At 30.4% G+C, this 21,003-nt stretch overlaps 2 protein-coding genes across 6 annotated transcripts in view; both read left to right on the forward strand.

The window, feature by feature from the left end:
* Positions 1-2,317: 2,317 nt before the first annotated feature.
* LOC106459814 (MRN complex-interacting protein-like) lies at positions 2,318-13,841 on the forward strand. Of its 5 annotated transcripts, none has more exons than XM_013919477.2 (5): positions 2,318-2,659; positions 4,015-4,137; positions 5,966-6,085; positions 10,271-10,491; positions 13,119-13,841. In XM_013919477.2, the coding sequence occupies exons 2-5, from the start codon at positions 4,018-4,020 to the stop codon at positions 13,246-13,248; spliced, it is 591 nt and encodes a 196-aa protein (XP_013774931.1). In that variant the 5' UTR covers positions 2,318-2,659; positions 4,015-4,017; the 3' UTR covers positions 13,249-13,841. The 5 variants fall into 5 exon arrangements, with proteins under 5 accessions (XP_013774931.1, XP_022242075.1, XP_022242076.1 ...); XM_022386367.1 differs by having other exon boundaries at positions 2,325-3,730; XM_022386368.1 differs by having other exon boundaries at positions 2,325-2,694.
* Positions 13,842-17,597: 3,756 nt separating this feature from the next.
* Positions 17,598-21,003, forward strand: part of LOC106459824 (heat shock 70 kDa protein cognate 3-like) — a 7,946-nt gene continuing 4,540 nt past the window's right edge. Inside the window, 5 exon segments of the mRNA XM_013919488.2 lie at positions 17,598-17,750; positions 18,608-18,761; positions 19,484-19,613; positions 19,615-19,716; positions 20,348-20,750. Of these exon segments, the coding sequence (XP_013774942.1) occupies positions 18,628-18,761; positions 19,484-19,613; positions 19,615-19,716; positions 20,348-20,750 (769 nt within the window). The 5' untranslated portion in view covers positions 17,598-17,750; positions 18,608-18,627.

Here is a 21,003-nt window from a genome sequence, read left to right on the forward strand (position 1 = left end):
ATTTTCTGGAAGAGAATGCCACCAGACCCTCGTAGTATTAGCATGCTTAACATGCTGATTGTGCTTTGTACAGTATATGTTGGCTTTTGATCTCACAAATTAGAACTCCCTTTTCAAACATTCTGTGTACGAACCTGTTGTAATACTAAACTCCAAGGGTCGATTCCAATTGTGGATAGCCCATTGTATAGCTTTTCTTTTGTTTGTTTGTTTTTGGATAACTGTCCAAAGCTACTGAAAAGCTGTCTGCATTAGTCATCCTTAATTTTCAGCTGATAGACAAGACAAAAAGCACCGCCAACTCAGATCGTATAGTGAGATTTGACTTTTACAATTATAATGCATTCATGCTTCTAAAGTGTGAAGAGCAATTTTTTTCTTTCGCGATAAGGGGGATCGAACTGTGGACTCGCAGTTCCATAGTCCTGCACACTAATCATTGGACCACTTTCAGTCCGTTATAGCTTTGCATTTAGCAAAAAATGTTTATTAACCAGTTTATTACATTTAACTCTTTTTTTTTTTTCACACAAACCTATTTATTAGTTTTTAGTTCATTTATTTAAACTACAACTAACAAGTAACGTATGTCTAAAATCTTTAGATTTTTTATGTTTTTGTGAGCTGTTCTAAATCATTTTACCTATAACTAAATATTGCAACCTTCAATAATTTAACATGCAATTAATTTATTCGTCATTCATTTATAGGGAAAATAAGACTTCGGAAATTTTATCAAAGCAGATCAAGCGTCTAAATTTTGGCCTAGTGAATTTCTGTCATTATCTAAGTATTACAGTAATGAATACCGTTAGAATTCCGTTGATATTATCAATATATTCTTCACTTGCTGTACATCTAAAATCTCTTCTTTTTAGGAATTAAATAAAAGCGTTCGAGATTTAAATAAGTTGAAGTAAAGAGTTGCCAAAATAAATAATAGTGAAAGGGTTGTTGTTGTTAAGCACAAAGCTACCCAAAGAACTATCTGTGCTCTGCCCACCACGGGTATCGAAACTTGTTTCTTGCAGTATACGTGTGAAAAAATCCATTAAAGATTTTGATTGGGTAAGGCCGGTAAGCATTCAAAATAAAATTAAAAGTATTTATTTAACTTAAATATACCACAAATCTTTCACTTCTTCTCATGTAACAGATGAGTTACATTTTCAATAGAATAGAAAATGAATTCCTGTCATTCATGGTTAGGCTTGCCACATTTTGAAATACAATTCCGGGAGATAAATGTTACGCCCACCTGTCGCATCCTCTATTTCATAAATTGCCAATAGTTCTTTCTAACGTTTAACATTATATTATTTTAACCAACTGAAAGCCAAAGTTTTAATCTATCAAATAACATATTATTTTGTTTTCTGTGCAGATAATTATCTATTTCGCCTACAGTTCGAAATATTTTCTCACGAGAATTACATAGACAAATTTAGCTGAATTTTTAAAGGTTCTTATTACATGGTTAGAAAGCCAGTAAAATTATTATAGTTACAGAAAATTGCTTGCTTTTTGTGTTCTTAGGCGCATTATGTAATTAAATATAAAATAATTTTGTGTAGTAGTACAATTAGTATAAAAAAGTAGTATCTGCTTTTGTGTTATGATACGCCTGCATGATATGCATTATTTTAAATTACTGACCAGATAGCAAGTAGTTTTGAAATAGCATCCCTCACCAGAAGGGCTTTGTCTGGCTTTGAACCGAATAACGCGATTGATTCACTCTTATAATGCATTCAAAGCTGAAATTGCGGAGCGTGTTCTAGCCAAGCGAACTAACCTCTAGACCTCGCCCGGACCTAAAAATTATTAAGGAATCATAAACATATTGTCGTTTAGTTTCAGCATTGTACCTTAAGTTTTGGCTGAACCTACAGTGGAATAATTAGGTCATACAAATACTTTGTTTATCAAAAGTTTTTTTTTTTTTTTCAGATCACACTTAGCTTAGGTCTAATGTAGAGTTTATTATTGTCTAGGAGTCCAGTTCATGTGCACCAGAACTCTATCATATTTACCTTGTTGTTGTTTTTAATCATCACCTATCATTTTGTGCAACCTATTTTTCAACATATAAATTTAGCATGAGGATTCCAATTCCAACAAGTCAGTTAAAATCTATCTATAAAGTACTATAATAATTAAGATTAATTTTTATGCGGTCAAAGGGGATTTTTTTTTATGTAATAATATTAATAAAACAGATTAAAATTCAACTTCATAAATAATAAAATTAAATAATCGAAACGGGTTGCATTGATCTCAGTAGAGGGCAGGACAATGTTACGATCACAGAAACTTTGAACTGAAGTTCTGGCGGGAATAAGTTTCAGTGTAGCAGACTTTGTAACAATGAGATTTTAATTTATGTGTACGCCTAACTCTGAGTTAATTAAGTATAACTGCCAGACTTCTTTGACGTAGATCAGTTATTACATAGTAGAAAATTTTTTACTTACAGAAGTTAATTTTACAATTTCTATAAGTTTGAATAGAGTTATAATCCAGAATTGTTTCGAGTTATCGGACCAATAACTTTTCGCTTGTAATATAAATTATACTACTACTAGGGTCTTGGCTCTAATAGGCCTAGGCTCTTGGAGATACTAAACTTTACTGAATACTATATAGATATACGACATTGGTACTTTTCTGACACAGTTTTGTTATTCAGAATGGGTATTTTATGTGTATAAACATTTTCTGTTTGATGCTGAACAGCAATGTTTATTTTATTGTCACCAAATATATATTTATTTGTCGAAACTTATATTATTCCACACTATTTCGAAACTTAGTTACAATAAATTGTCAGTTTGGTAATGAATTTCACATTACTAATGAAAATTGAAAACCATTTATATGAAACCAGTGATTAAACTGAGGTTTTATAAAATGTCTTGCACATTCTAATCAGAAGACAAGAAACGTAAACGTTTTGAATCCTCAAGAGCTGGAATGCCAATTTAATCTCTATGAAACAAACTTTGCTGTAAAGAAAACATGAATACTGAAAGAGGAAAGTATAGTTAATTCGTTAACTATATAAATAATACATATATATGTTTTAATCTTTTTTTTTTATAGCTACTTTTCAAGCATATTTAATTCAGTACAAGTTTTTATTTAATATGAATGTGATGCTCAGAACCGAATCTTGTAATGTGGCCTGAAATGTACAACGTTTTTGTTTTTTGCTCATAAAGCTACTTGCCACTTTCTGTATACAGTGTTACATGTTGAAACTTGCTCATAAAACCTTGTATCATTCCCCATATAATTTCTTTGAACATTAAGCTAAATTATGATTTTTTTAATTATTTTCTGCCATGTCCTGAACCAATGGATTTAGATAAATTAACATGAAATTCCTCCATATTTATACATGTAAGCCATTGTTACTTATGTTGTTTTCACTTTATACTTGGATTTCTGACTATTTTATGCAGGATTTTTATTTCCGAGGATCTTTCAACATCCTTGAAAATTAATGGGCACTTCAAATTGTGGTATAAGTGCTGTAGTTTTGTAGAAAGAGAAGAAACTAGATGAGTATTTTATAAACCTGGGTTGGAAAAGGGTTTCTGAATGTAGTTTGGAGTAGTGTGGATAGTAAATGGGACAGCCTAGATGGATCAAATGGCCCTATATTATCCCTTGGAAATAGAACACAGCACAACCTAGATGTAGTACAGTCACATAATGATCATCTCGCGTAAGCTTCTAGATACTGAGTTATATGTTCAGATTTTAATATTCTTACAGATGAGTATGTTATGACATTATCACTCTTTCTACCTCCATCTGTTGATACATATAAATGGGAATTTCTGTATAAAATTTTCTACATCTGTTCAGCAATATAGTTTGAGAAGCACTGCCTTGCCTTTGTGGATTTAAAAATCACTTTGCTAAACAGATGGCACACTAAATATATGATCAACTTATTATTTGTGGTCATGTTTTCACTTGCATATTTTCACTTTTCTTTTTTTAAAGAAAATGCCACAAGAATTCCAAGTTCTAAGATGTTTTAATTGTGAAACCTTCCAAGTTCATCTTGTGAAAAAATCCTTCAAGTGGAATTGCAAAATGTGTGGTGAAAAACAGTCTATCAAACAGGTTAGATGACTGAAAAAAAGATTTAATCAATTAATTCATAAAATATACTTGGAAATCAGTTGCATAAATTATAGAAACTTTTGTATTTGCTTGTTAAATTAAGCATTGAAATACAGTTTAACCAAGTATTCAGATTTTATGATTTAAACAAATTCATCAAGTTGAACAATACAGAATAAGCTGACCTTTGAATTTATAATGTTTACATATAGGAAGAAAACGTGAGTTAATTAAATGAGAAAAAAAAAAATTGCATCAGCAGTGTGTGATGTACTTATCACAATTGTTTTCCATGCATTTTTTAAGACCATTGTAATTTCTCGTGAATAAAAAAGCTGTCCTGTCCAGTTTTTTTTTTTTTTACAAATTTAGAAGGCATACTTTTTTAAATACAGGTAGGTAGATAAATCCAAGAAAGCTAATAATTAATTTTTATCATGCACCAAAACATAACGTTAAATGGAATAATGTGAACAGAAAATTAACTAAAGGCATTAATCATTTAGAGCTTAAATGTTAGCAAAGTGTCAAACATTTTAAATTTTGCTTAATCCTTTAAAATTTAATATAAAATGTGCAAGTCAAATGTTTTAAGAATATTGACACTGACTCTTCCAGTTATTCACTTCCCTATGTTCAGCATGTTTTTGCTCACATAACTAGAAACGTTATTGTTGGGAAGCAAAGTCCTACATGGGCATATTTTGATAAAAAAGGGAGACTAAGTTAAAGCAGCAGCATGGGAACTATATTAAATCACATGAAAAAATACAGTATCTTATACATATGATATCTGATTCTACTACTGGTGCTTTATCTAGTGCAGAGGATGTGGTCCTTTATTAGCAACTTTATGCTAAGAAATGCAAGTAGATAGACCATAATATCATATCCTGAGTAATAGAAGTTTCTCACTATGTTTTTTTTTTAAGTTCATTTAATAAAGTTTAGTTGTTTGATAGCTTAAACAAAATATGGCAACCCCAGAATTAAAGTATAAGCCGTAAGGATACATCTATCATAAATATCAATTTTCAGTTGAATAAATATTAGTAATAGGGTTACACAAGAAGCTCGTGATTCCTTATAGCTTATACAGGTCGATTAAGTAATTTAATGCAGTGCCTTATAAAAGTGGTGAAGACTTTTGTAACACGCGTTTTCAAGATTTTGTGTTATATCACTAAAGTGAGTAACAATGCACCTTTTGTTCTTTGTAATGATCAGAAACTGGTCTGAGATTATTATAATAAATATTTTTGGCCATTTGAGTTATGTCTTTCACAAGAAAATACCTAAAATTTATTACCAGCATGTGGGAATGGTGAAGACTTTTGCATAGCACTGTATGTAATAAGTGTAAAATCTTAAGTTGTTTTGGGTTACTACTTGTACATTATATATATTTTTTTTTCCTTAGAGTTTGTACTTGTATACCAGTAGTTATTTAATGATTTATAATTATTTGAAGTTTGTTGGGTAGGCTAATGGAAAAATATCCTTTGACATTTGGTAAATATTGAGTGTTAAAGAGTTGGAGTCTTTAATAAGTTATACAATATTCTGTTATTCAGTATGAATGTTGGCTACAACTATAAGAATACTTTATTAAAGTAATATTTTAATATGATAATTGATTTAAAAAAAAACAATGTTAGTGTTGTTGCTTAATTGAGGACAAATTTCTTTCAATGCTTTCCAAAGACTTAGGAGTAAGAATGTAGGAGTTAATAAAATCAAGTAATTTTTTTAACATACAGAAACTATTTATTTTCTACATGTAACAAATTAATAAATGATAATCAACTTGTACATTATTATATATTAGGTGTATGGAAAGGGAAGTGGATTTGATTGTCGCAAGCACGTACAGAAACTGAATTCCCTAAAAGGCCAGCTATTAGAGGAAACTAAGGAACTTCTTCACCTTACAGAAGCTAACTCTGAGGTGATAAAATATGATTTTAATTTTTTAGTTGTTCGGACAGTAAAAATGTTCGAATTTTATACAGATATTATATAAAAACAGTATTCTGAAATTTTTATGTAATAGGTTATATTTTTAGCCACGGCTCGTAGTATGATTCCGGGTTTTTTTTTTAAGTACAAACTTTTAGCTCGTAGCTCTATCATCTCTTGACCAATATGATCTTTAATTAGTTTTGGATTCAGGAGACCAAACTCTTCCCATTGATGTATCTGATCACACCGAAGGTCTTAGGTTAATTTACTGTAATTGTACCTAAAAGAATTTTTATTTGAGGGTAGACAGGTAGAAATCCTGATGATTAATAAAATTGAATCGAGTAATGCAACCTATGCTTTATAATCCTGGCACACAAAAATATAGCTAATAAAAAGGAAAATAAAGATCTATTGAATTAATTTACTCTAATCCTGCCTAAAATAATTCCCGCAGCTACTGAGGATTTCCTCTCGTTGATATTTCACAGGGTTTCCTTTGGCTTTTCATATTTTTTTAATCACTTTCAGTTTCTTTAAGCCACAAGTTTTGAAGTCAGTTTTATATGTTAACTCTTTCAGCATGGGCTTGGTCCCTCAGACCAACCTCGTAACCATTTTGTGCTGTTTATAGTTTTCATGCTATAACTTTTAAATTAGTAAGCATATGTTCACCAAATTTGGCATATTATCAACAAACATTACAGTGCTTTCATATGCAAAATATAATTTTTTAATAAGTCTTAAGGTTTGTTAAGCAATGTTTTTCTCATGCCTTTTTTTTTTTTTGCATGTTGCATATGCAACATGCAAAGTAATTTTCATTTTAAGATTAAAAGTACTTTTATGCAAAAGAAAATTTTCAAATTTCACAAGCAAATTCTTTATAATGTCCAGATAGTTATTAAATGTTTCTTAAGAAAGAACTTTATATTTTATCTGTTATTTTCTATAACAAATATCTGTAGAGGTTTGGTAGATTTGACCAATCTTATAACCACCATAAAAAAATTAGGAAATCAATTTAATTTATGCTTTATTTCGTTTAGAATGACAATAAATTATAACATGAATGTTTAGACTAAATAGCTTAAATCTCATAACATTATACATTTATATAGACCTTTCAGCTATGCCTGGCTAACAATACAGAAGTTACAATGATGCAGTACACGTACTCTCATGTAACCTTATTCAATAACATAAAACTGACCTTTAGTCTTTACAAAGTGCCCTGTCTTGGCTGTGTTTTAGTAGACTAGTATTTTGTAAAATACAGTCACATTTCCATTATTATACATTGTATATGTGTATAGATTATTTCTATTTAGAAATAAGTTATTAAACATATTTTTCTTAAAACATAGAACAGTAAATACAGAAGTAAAGAAAACAATTATCTCTTCTAGTTATGACCATTGTACTCAGTTGCTGCTTGATGTAGGTTGCTAAACCTTTTAAAATTTCACATGTGGAGGATATGAAATTAAATAATAACAAAAAAATCAAAAATTACAATATTGATACCATAGAATTCCACTATTAATTTAACAAACTTAGTTACTAAGCTGTATTTCGGTCTAAGAAAATATGAAATTTCGAACAGACTAAAGACACAACCTACCTCCTTTAAATCTTGGTTTGGAAGAACGAGGTGATGTCCTAACACTTTAAAATGACTGAGAAGGCCACTAGGGGGACATTCTGCACTTTTGATTGGTTATTCACATGTCATATATTGAAGTAAGTGTACATATAAGAAACCATTTCCAAAAATGGAAAGAGGTGAGTGGGGCCACTGCGTTTGATTCAGTATACGAGTGATATCTCAGCAAATAGAAAAAATATGAGGTTTTTATATTATAGCTTATCAATATCAGAAAATTGAGTTCCTAATTCGTACGAAACTATACTTAGTATTTTGATGCCACAAACATCTAATATGAACCAGTGCTGTATTCAATATACCATATGACACACAAAAATCAACGTTTAACTGTGTTTTTAGTATTTACTCTTAAATTAAGAAATTAAATAATGTATAATACTAAAATTGGAATTACAATCTACAGCTTGGTACCAAACTTATTGACATAAATCCATGAAATAGTAGTTAAGTAAAATTTTGAATGCGAGTCAATAAATGTGATGACATGGACCGTCATCCGTCTGGAAAGGGTTAACAAATTTAAGCTTTATGGTAAAGTAAAAATAATAACTCTATTTATTCTATTTAAAAAAAATTTTACCATTAATATTTTGTTTTATTTCGTAACATTTATTTAGTGAAAAATGAAACAAATGTTCAACTTTTCAATTCTGCTCTGCTCTGCTAAGTTTTGCCCGTAAACAACAAACTTGTCGATTAAGGAAAAATTCTCCTTATTCCAAAGATACCTTTAAATTTGCTAAGAAACTATCACCTCTTGAGAATATATTATCAATTTCTTAATTTTCAAGCATTTCTCTCGCTATTTATGCTTAGTTTTTGTGTCCCCGAGTGACTCAGCAGTAAGTATGAAGACTTATAACACTAAAAACTGGGTTTTTATACTCATGGTGGGCACAGCACAGATAGCCAATTGTGTAGCCTTCAACTTAATAATGAACAAGCTTAGTTTTTACACCCATTTTTGTTACCACTCTTTTATGTCCCAGGAAGTGGTTTGATAACTTACTAACGAAACACAGCTTTAGAAATAGTTATTAAGTTTGAATATAAGACAAACTAAAGTTAGATTTTTCACTTTTAATAAAGTGGTGTGAGCAATATTTGGTTTTGTGGGAAAGCTTCTGATCACAATTCCTGTAGCATTGACCAAAGGTATTAACTCTTTCCATACAAGGTCAGCCAGTGTTACAGACCTTATAATTACAAAGTAACCATATTATAACTTTTAATACTGTACGTGTGTCTTTATGAAAGTTGGGAAACTTTCCATAAACATACGAGTCTTTTACACAAAAGATAAGATTTTTTAATCAAGTATTCTTACAAAAGCTTTGTCCATGAGTATATGAAGTCAGAGTGTTGACTACTCCACATGCAAGGTGATTTTCTTGTTAAGATTAAAAGTACTTCAATTGAAAATTTTCAAGTTTGACTTGCATAACCTCTGAGAACTTCTAAATAAATATCAAATGTTTTCTTTCCATAAAACTTTATATTTTATCTGTTATTTTCTCTACTGTAAATTATACCTGTTTGAAATGTGCAGAAATTGTTTTCAACAAGAAGACATCACATAGGCTTATTTAGGCTCATTGAGTGGAATATTTGGATGACTCTGATCTTTGTTTATGTGTTTATCCTCTTCAAAGAACATACATAAATAAATTGGCCAACTGGCTACATAATTATTTCTAATTCCAATCAAGATATATTTCAAATAATAACATTATTACCATTATAAGTGATACTAAAACATTTTCATTGTTTGATCCACACAAGATCAATGATGGATTACTGCATCAAACAAGATGGCAACCTTCACGATCATCGCAATATAAGTAGGAAGAATTCCTGTTATCTGTTAAAAAAAATTATCACCCAAATTTTTTTGCAAACCCTGGCCACACCCACTTTTTTTTTGTCCAAATATGCAGATGGCAATCACCATCAGAAAGTACTTCGTAAGTCCTAGCAAAACATTTATTTTTTATATGTAAAAATTGTTACTCACCTTTAATTATTATACTATGTGTTTGTTACACTTTCAACAGATTTATCTAATTCAATTTGATGAATAGAAAATACTAATTGTATGTAATGACAACCTTGCTAGAACACAAGATAAACAAAGATTAGAAATACTTTTAACATATTTAACCTTTAGTTTTTTATTTTAGTCGTTCTTACATTTATTCTAGTGCTTGCAGTAATCGTAGGAATAATATTTTGGTGTGCAATATGTATGTTTATCTTGTTTTGATTTCTAACATTGGTTTTGTGCATTTTACTATTTCTTTACTTGCGTCACATGTACACAACAATTTTGATCAGTGTTTTTCTTTTTTTTATAATTGTACATTTTTAAGAATAATGAACAGTACGTGATTATTATTTGGTATGATATTTCTTCATACTTATGATCATCTGCATTAGGTCTTTGATGTTATTTTCAATAAGCTGATAAATAGAACAACATTTTCTCTTGTTTTACACTTTTAGGACTCTGAATTGCATGATGAAAAACAGCTTAGGGCCAATTCCTGTAGTGGCCAGTCCCAGAAAAGCAAGTGGGCAATGTTTCTTGATGACTGTACCCAAGAAAACAGTTCAGTTGGAGACAACACAGAAACCTTTAAGTGTGTAATGCATCAGAAAAAAGACGTTTTGTTAGAAAAAAAATCAGCTATTAACACTGACAGCTGCCATGTTATCACTAAGAGGTAATTTAATTTTTAAAAAAAGGGGGGGGGCATTTAACTCATTGAAATTACCCCTCATCCACAGTTTAAAGACAGAAAATTTAGTTGAAGAGTAATATAAGTCTTCATATCCAACAAAAGTTTAAAAATAATTTAACACAAACCACTTTATCAGACAAACAATTCAACAAGGTTATAATTATAACCAAAACAAATCTGTCAAAGAAGAAATCTGCTCTTAAGTTTCCAAAGCTTAAACATGTCTAGTTATTTTATAGAAAATAATTACAAGCCTTTAGGTTTATTCTCGTAGGATTTAAACCAGTTATCCACTCTTCCTAAACATATTTATATATATATATATATTTCCTGTATTAAGGGGACCAAAGCTGTACACTGTTTTCTAAGTAGGCATCACCAAAGTAAATATAAAAACTTTGTTTTCAAATTTAAAATTCCTCTAAATAGAACTGATATCTCAGTTGTTTTTTTTAAACACAACAGAGGGGTTTGGGGTTTTACAAATAACAACACTTGAATCCTTTCTTTCTTTCATAGCACCAGTCGTTCTCTCGGGCAGGAATTTCTTTCCTATTTTCTATACCTCAGATGTATAACTTTACATTCTTCAGTAATAAAACTGACCTTGTACCCTTTTGAATGAGATACACATGACAGACATAAGTTGGTGAATCTGTGTAAATCGTGGCTGTAAAGGAAGACTTTTGCAAAAGATTGTTGTGTTAACCTAGGTTAATGTACAAAGCCATTTGATTGTGTTATCGTTACATTCATAGGCTACAAGTATTATATCTAAAATCAATAAATATTTGATTTTAAAAAGGGTAAAAGATATTATTGGTATTAAGATAACTTGCATGTACTTGTAAATATAGTTAATAAACTCAAAAATGTTAATCTTAAGTTAACTCTGGGCACATAAAAAACTTGATCTCACACTATTTTTTTTATCGAGTCTTTTAAAAATTGGTACACTATTTACTAAAATGTAGCCACACCCTCCATGTCATTCTGAACCAATAGATTCTGATTTTACATTTCTAAGTATAAACATTAAAAGACTAAACTGTTTTCAATTTATTTAAACTACTCGTACATGTTTGGCTGTTTTAAAAAACATAAATTGGAGATTTTTTTCTAATTTTCTAAATGAATTTTATAGTTTTATTAACTTTAGAATAATTTTAAAAAGTATAAAATATCTTCCTAGTCCATAACTTATTTAACTTTAACTTTTGCCCATTTAAAATAACCTGGAAAATTTTTAAATAAGTAGAAGCATAAAAACAGATCCCAGAAAACTTTTAAATGACCAAATTAATTTTAACTACTATCCACTTTTTTCAGGGTGAGACTTAAAGATACTTCCAGTTCTTTGATTTAACATACATGTGCCCATTTAAAAGTTAGTTCAATCTGTACCTGATGATGCCTTTACTGGCAAAACGATGGTCATAATAATGAAATATTTTTGAAACGTATAGTTGTCCTAGTTTTCCTTAACTCGTTGATTGTGGCTGGGATGTGTATTTCCCAGTGCACCGTGAAATATATGTATCAGCCACATTGAATGGGGTAATTTCATAAAAAATTATCAGTTACCTTTTTAAATTAGGGGCTTGCAACAGGCAACATTACTGTCCAGCATACAATGCCCACCCAGAAAATGAACATTTGTCCTTTGTTGTCATTTTCTACAATAAGACTGTACAAAAACCTGTTCACAGTAATTCACAAGATATTTTTATTGAAGTCAATCATACAGTTTTGTTTTCTTGCTTACTTTTGCCACTAATTAAGCATAGAGATCAAAATTTTTCAAATGATTATATTCAACTGTAGTTATTTGTAAGAAATTAAATAACTTTAAATATTTGACTACAGTTTAAAATTTGAACAGCTAGAGATATCTTCTATATTGTATTTAAAACCGCTTTTCTTTACATTAAGTCCCCTGCTGGAATGGTGGGAAGTCTATGGATTTACAATGCTAAAATCAGGGGTTTGATTCCCCTTGGTGGGCAAAGCAGATAGCCCAATGTACTTTAAATATTTGGGACTACAGTTTAAAATTTGAACAGCTAGAGATATCTTCTATATTGTTTTTAAAACCGCTTTTCTTTACATTAAGTCCCCTGCTGGAATGGTGGGAAGTCTATGGATTTACAATGCTAAAATCAGGGGTTCGATTCCCCTTGGTGGGCAAAGCAGATAGCCCAATGTAGCTTTGCTGTAAGAAAAACACTCTTTAGATTAAACTAAAAACATAATATGAAAATTGTAACTAAAACAGCTGTTTTTTATATCAGTTTTAACAATGTAATATATTAATATACTGTAAATAATTTCTTGAATTTACCTAAACTTATGAAGTTCTTGATCCACATGTTGAAAGTTTACAAGAAGTTAGATACCACTAGAATAAGATGACCATATTACACCCGAAGAAGCCAGACCAATGTTCTGTTGAAATATATAGTATGATTCCCCCCAAAATAAACCACCTTATTATGTTTATAAATCATTGTTTGCCAATTTATTATTATAATCAATCCAATTAACTATAAGTATGAGTGTTTTTATGAGTAAGTGTCATTAATTTAAAAAATAAAAATCATCTGTTACAGATGGAATGAAGAATCTGTTTTTAATCCAGCTAAGAAGATGAAATTAAGTAAAACATCGAGCAGTGAAATCACGAATGTGTTGTCGCTAATTCAAGATGATGATGTTCATTTTCCTGCACATCCTATTTAGAAAAAACATCTAGCTTGAATAGAACATTTAATAATGACTCTTTGAATGATGATTCAGGCCACTTTGATAAAATGCATCTAACTTCAAAAGTAACAAGAAGTCATGATGAGGCTGTTCACAACTCTTGCAATGTATCTCATTTAAATAACTTCAAGTTGGATGAAAAGAAAACCTCTGAATATACCAAACAGAATAAAAAAACTCGGATAAAGCCTTCTAAATGGGGTAAATTTTTAATGTCCGATGACCAAGATGATGATGATATATTTTCTTTTGATCAAGACACTGGTTTTGTAACAACATCAAGTAATAATTGGCTTTCCAGAGATACATCAAACAAGTGGTCAGTAAGTTTATACAGTGAAGACAAGAAAACCTCTTCAGATTCTAACCCTGAAATTGTAAAGAGTAACTTTTCTCTAGAATTTGACTTTTAGTTGAGTGACAGTTGTGAACTGAATTTCTAACTTTGCTACATGTAGTTTGATATTTAATTTTGATTGTCATTATTTAATTAACTTGAATATTTTGCTATGTTATGCTATTGTTATTTTCACTGTATAAAAGAATAAACTATACGTGTGCAACCATAATACTAACTCGTGAATTATTCCTGGAAAACTAAAAGTTTGAAAACAGATATTAAACCACTTGCTTAAGGATTTATTTATAAATAATCATACAGTTTAAACGTATATACAAGTCTTTCAGTTTTTGTATCCTAATTTTTGTAATTCAGTGGCTTATTACGATGGAAATATTTGAGAAGGGAAGAATTGTACGTAGTAGTTGATCAGCAAACATATGTGGGGTCTCATTGTATTATGAGTTTAATTGTATTTAAAAAGAACAAATATCAAGTTAAACTGATCACTTCAAAACCCTGTGGTTCTTTCTTATGGTGTTCTTTAAATATATTAACATTACTATATTACTTTTAACCTGAAATGTACAAAGAAAGTCGTAGTAAGTTATGGTAATAGAAAATTTTATTTGATATATGTTCCACTGTACTTTTTTATTATTGATACCAACATGCTTATTCTTAATTCATGTAATGAAAATTTGTGACCGATATTTAAGCACTTCATTAATGTGAAGTATATAAGAGGATTTAATGGAACATATTACTTATAAAAAGTATGAATAAAATCCCATATTTAAAAATGATTATATCTTAACAACTACTTGTTCTAGGGTAACAAATTTTTACCAGAGAAACATCAGGAATCACAAGTTTTATTCAGAAAGGCTTTGATGAATTGTTTTTAAAACCATAGTATACTTCTTTCAGTTTCCCCATTTTCAACAATATGTAGTCCACGATTTTAATAGAATGCGTGTCAGTGTTTAGGACATTGTGAGAGAGAGCCAATGGACACTGTCCAGAATAGATGATGCTTGCAGTAGTATCATTTAGGGAGAGGTTTGATTGAAAATAGTATAAAGCATATCAAACCCCATTATTACAGTTTTTGAAACATCCTGTACTCTGACCAAACTTTTATGAATAAAATTTATGATTTACAAAGTGCCTCTGGGGAAATTTATGGTTTACAAAGTGCCTCTGGGGAAATTTATGGTTTACAAAGTGCCTCTGGGGAAATTTGTGATTTACAAAGTGCCTCTGGGGAAATTTATTTCTCTTAGGACAAGGTAATTTTTAATATGTAGTCATTGAAAATTATGTTTTTTTATAATAACATTGTATAACAAATATTAAAGTAAAATGTTAACTGTTTTTTATCACCTGTTAGTTTTTAATTCAATAGAAATTTGAAATGGCCTAATGATAATATTTTCACTCTCAGAGTGTCCGTTACAGTTATACTAATTTTTAGTACGATTTAAGACTGTCACACAGGTTTAATTAATAGGTGGTGATATATTTGATTAATTCAGATTTACAAAGACACTGAATTCAAATAATTAATATCAATAATAAATTTGTATCACTTAAGATTGAAAACTGTCACACACAGACTCTAGCCCCCCAGTGGCACAGCGGTATGTCTGCGGACATACAACGCTAGAAACCGAGTTTCGATACCCGTGGTGGGCAGAGCACAGATAGTCCTTGTGTAGCTTTGTGCATAATTAAAAAAAAAAACACATAATAATTAAATATTTTTGAAACGTACGGTTATCCTAGTTTTCCTTAACCCGTTGACTGTGGCTGGGATGTGTATTTCCCAGGCGCAAAACAAGTTTAGAGATATATATATAACCTATCCTCGTACGATAACTTTTACATCCCAAGTATCAGCCAAATAGCACTCTGTACCCTTTCTAACAATTGAATGTCCTATCTAAGGTAAGAAGACCAAGACTGATACAGTACTACAAATGTGATCTAACTGATAACTTGTACAGTGACATTATAATTTTTTTAGACTCATATTTACAACCTAAAATACTATTTGCTGCCACTAGCAAAAAGCACATCGTTTGATTGGCTTAAGAGATGGCTAGGAAATATTTATTAATTATATTTTAGTTTGTTTGTTTTTAATTATGCACAAAGCTACACAAGGGCTATCTGTGCTCTGCCCACCACGGGTATCGAAACCCGGTTTCTAGCGTTGTAAGTCCACAGACATACCACTATGCCACTGGGGGGCTATATTTTAGTATTCATTAATCTTAAAGTTCATGACAAAAATTAATGCAATGATTTACATAAAATTGATAAATATATTTGCACACTACCGTCCATGTAAATTTGTATCTACCTTGATTCCTTAACATATAACCAGGTGAATACACTATTATCAGTTAATATAGTCTAACAACTTGGCCATAATAAATTAGGAAACAATATATATATATTTTTTTTTAAGATCATTATTCTGGGTGAGGTAAACTACAATGATTAAAGACAAATATTTGGTTTACTACATTGAAACAATTTCATTTTAAAGCTTGCTAATAAAATATTTTACATATTGAAATGTGATAGTATACATATTTGTATAATTCACCAAATTTTAAAGACCCGAAATGTGGTTTAACATATGAAAATAATTTTTTATACAAAATGTTTTACGAAATTATAATTAGGGAGTCAAACGTCAGGTAAAGCTCAAAATTTAAGCTCCAGTCTTCATATGGTTATGCATAGATTTCAATGATTAAATGCATTAAAACAATTATAAGAGTACATCTAGATAATAAATGGTGGTCTAGAGGTTAATGAACCCCAACTTGCAAACTCATGAACAACAGAATAGCCGTGTAGTGAGAATTCGGCTGAAAAGTTTGGTATATATATCTTTATCCAAACAATGTTATACTTGCATATGAGATAATGCAAAAGACCGAAGTGATTAAATAATGACAAAAACGAATAAACTGTGCAGATATATGAATTCTAAGAACTTATAAATGAAAGTAAAAATTGGTGTAATAATATGCAAGCCACACTATATCTGCTATGTTCAGAGCCGATGACAATACCTTTCGCACTATTAGACCCACTGAGATAGGATAAACGTAATTAATAGACGAGACACTATTTATATCAGCTACTTGAAAAATAACTGTTTCGGTATGAACTAGAACTTGGAGGAGAAAGAAGTCGTAAGTTGCGCTGGTGCTAAACTGTAAAAACTAAACTAGGTTTAACCCTTTAGTATATCGAATTTGATCTTAAAACTATCTTTTTCATATCTGTCTTTCAATTTCCAAAGTGTGTAGCTCTCTGCTTCTTCAGGTATTAGGTTAAAGTTAATACAAGTCCAGTCTTTTATTGCTTTATTACAAATGAGCTTTTAGTATAATATTTGTTTATGCATAGTAAACTTTAAATCTAACATTGGAACTATCTATGAGGGTCGGGAAATAACGCGTTACTTTGGTTTACTATACGTTTGTGAATATATATATATATCATAAAAATAATTAAAAACTTTTAATAATGTATAAAAAGAAAAACATAGCTTATAATTATGATTAAATAAACTTCTTACCAGATTATTTTTTCAGGTACAATTTTTCCCACTTCGTGTTAACCAGAAAGTAAGAAATTTTGTAACTTTTTAAATAAAATTTGTAAATAAGCTTTTAAAAATAAAACTTTATTATAACATGATGCTATATGATTGAGGTTTTATTGTTTAATAATAATAATAGTATATTAAGATTATCAGCTCATTTCCACTAACTGTTTGGAACGTCAACTATTACTTCTACGGTCAGTGCACGTGGAATTACACTTTTCGACATAGATTATACGAAGTGCAACGTGTCGCAGCCGTCGACATCCAAGTGTTGAAGAAGTTCACCAATCAACGATGGACAAATGTGTAAAGAGACCAATCCCATGTCGACACGACTTACTCCTGAAACACATATATGCAGCCATTCAGTCGCGTGTTGAAGAATAATCCAGAGAGTCATAGAATTAAGAGTGTTATTGTGTGTATTGGTTTGAAAGATTAATCAGTTAACTTGAAGTAATAACGATTTGGTTTGGAAGTTTTTAACAGTTATCCTCATAAGAGGTAAGATTTAAATACTTATTACTTAGTTTGTTTGAATTTAAACAAATGAATAGCTTAGCACTAAAATTCGTAAAAAATGGAGAAGCCTAAGCTTAGACTTACGTAATGAACAATGAATGAGTTGTAAGCTAGGCTTGAGGTGACCTTAGAAAAGTTAGTTCTATTATTTAATCTTTTGATTAAGCAGGGCTTTATGTTGCTATTCACTTTCCACTTATACTTATAGGAATAAGTTTCAAGGATTAATTCCCGAAAGTGCATAGTTAGAAATGCTAAATTGCTCTATTAGTATTGTAACTATAACTTGGTATAAGTATAACATTGATTCTAAGTCTAACCGGTCAGTTATATTTATTACAATTTGTATTGTATAAATACAAGTAAATCGAAGTATCCTCTGTTCACTAGCATTGTTTTTGTATTGAAAGTGTTATTTTACACTATTAAGTTTTATACTTAGAATTGACTTCTTCAATCTGCTATAGCATTGAATTTGAAATGACTTTGAGGTACTCACAGAAGTCTATTTAAAAATCTTTGTATTTACGTGTGTTTAATAATTGACTACTATCATAGAAGTAGAACTAGAAGGGGACAAAAAGTTGGGTGTCACTAATGTAGAATATCATTTTGCTCTTATGAGGAAAAAACTGACCATGGAATGTCTGGTTAGTTGTACATTATTTAACTTTTGTTCCACTCCTTTATTTTGTAATTGTCTGATGAAAACTGCGTAGATGATACTTTTCAATCTAAAGTATCAATCTACAGTGAAATGCAGTTTACAGGTCCACAATTTTTTCAGGAAATTATATTTACACTTTATTAAAAGCAATTTTTAATTGCTTTAATTTCAGATATTGGGCTTGGTTTGAAAATGAAGTTAGTCACAAGATTAGTGTCTTTGTGCCTCCTGGTGAGTGCTCTGTGCACTGCCAAGAAGGAAGATGATTCTAAAAAGGACAGTGTAGGGACAGTTATTGGTATTGATTTAGGAACGACTTACTCGTGGTAAGTAATGTTTCTAATGCTAAATAAATTGTCTCATGTACAAGTTTTTGTTATAAAAAAAATTACTTTTATGGAGTTTTTAGGAAAAAAAATCTTGCCATATGTTTATGTAAAGTGTATTCAGGTACTTCATATATAGGCTATTTTGTAGCATGAAACAGCATATCTTCTTGTCATAAGTGCTAATTTAAAGAAATTGAAGTCCTGCTATTGTTCATGTAATTGTGACTTGAGATACACAAAGTTTGTTAATTAATATGTGCATTTTTCCAGCACTTAACTTGATCCGAACAATGGAAGGGATGGATTTTAGCACTTATCTTGATTTTCATGAAAGTTGTGACAAATTCTTTACTTTCTGTTCATGAAATTTTTTTAACACCTAATAAACAATTTACATAACTTAAATTTACTATGAAACTAAATGGGTATCATACATTTCTTGTTGGTGAAGGTAGAACTGGTTTACTGAAGTACTGTTAACAAAGCAAGAAATATAATACTTGAAGTATTGTACAAAATGTAAGTTTGAAGATTTAAAATTCCAACTTGTTATTTTAATTATTCCTTCAAAATAAAGTAACTTATTAATTTTTCATCATATTTGATACATTTTACAATGTGTTGGCGATTGATGACAGTTCAGTCTTGAGACATTTGGTCTTTAACGTAGAAGAAATAAACCAATGCAACACTAAATGTAAGTCTGCTCTTTTTTACAGTGTTGGTGTTTTTAAGAATGGTAGGGTTGAAATCATTGCTAACGATCAGGGTAACAGAATTACGCCGTCTTACGTTGCCTTCACGCCCGATGGTGAACGGCTCATCGGAGATGCAGCAAAAAAATCAACTGACAACCAACCCCGAGAACACGGTATTTGATGCCAAACGTTTGATAGGCCGAGAATGGGGTGATACCATGGTACAGAAAGACATTAAGCTTTTCCCATTTAAGGTAAGATCACCACGTGGTTAGTTGTCATCATAAGATTAACTGGAATTTGTTTAGTGGTTGTATGACAACTAGTTAGTTTCCTTATAGTTTGAGGATACAATTATTATTATTTTTTTCCCCTAGTTAGTTTTAGTGGTTAGTTGTCATCATAAGATTAACTGGAATTTGTTTAGTGGTTGTATGAGAACTAGTTAGTTTCCTTATAGTTTGAGGATACAATTATTATTATTTTTTCCCCCTAGTTAGTTTTAGTGGTTAGTTGTCATCATAAGATTAACTGGAATTTGTTTAGTGGTTGTATGACAACTAGTTAGTTTCCTTATAGTTTGAGGATACAATTATTATTTTTTCCCCCTAGTTAATTTCCTACCTTGTCAGTGTTATTAGTTTTCTTTCGTATAAGTTACGGTAGATTAGTACACATTTCATAGAAGTTTAATTTAAACTTTTATATAAGGATCAAAGTAAATTTAAAAAAAAATGGATTTTTTCATAATTTAACTTAACATGATCTTGAGAGCCTGATTACGTAACATTTAGATGTATAAACAAACTCATTGTAATATATAATTGGTTCTATTTTATTTGTACGCATGAGGGATGCATCTATATTTTTTAAATTTATTTTCAGGTAATTGAGAAAAACAATAAACCTCATATTCAAGTTGACACTTCTAAAGGAGTAAAGGTCTTTGCTGCCGAGGAGATTTCTGCTATGGTCTTGTCAAAAATGAAAGAGACCGCCGAGGCATACCTGGGTAAAAAGGTGACCCATGCCGTTGTCACGGTGCCGGCGTACTTCAATGACGCCCAGAGACAGGCTACAAAAGACGCGGGTGTTATTTCCGGGATGACTGTAATGAGGATTATCAACGAGCCAACGGCTGCTGCTATCGCATATGGTTTAGATAAGAAAGAAGGAGAGAAGAATATTCTTGTTTTTGATTTGGGTGGTGGCACTTTTGATGTCTCGCTCCTAACCATTGATAACGGTGTGTTTGAAGTAGTGGCCACAAATGGAGATACACATTTAGGTATGTACAGAATTAGTTGGGGGGGTAAATTGTTTTTGTTTTGCAGTTAGTGTAAGAAAAAATATTATTTGGGTATGAATGTCTGTGTATTTTGGATGTTGTTAAAAGTTTTATTTTTAACTTGGTATTTGATATAAATGTTAGTGAATTTAAAAAAAAAAAATTAAAATTATAAGTAAAGTAGTACGTATTAATAAACTACTAGTATTTACTTTACTTAGTTATTCTTTACTTACTTACTTTATTTTACTTT

The sequence above is a fragment of the Limulus polyphemus genome, unplaced genomic scaffold, assembly GCF_000517525.1.
Source record: "Limulus polyphemus unplaced genomic scaffold, Limulus_polyphemus-2.1.2 Scaffold664, whole genome shotgun sequence".
In the NCBI taxonomy this organism is placed as follows: Eukaryota; Metazoa; Arthropoda; class Merostomata; order Xiphosura; family Limulidae; genus Limulus; species Limulus polyphemus.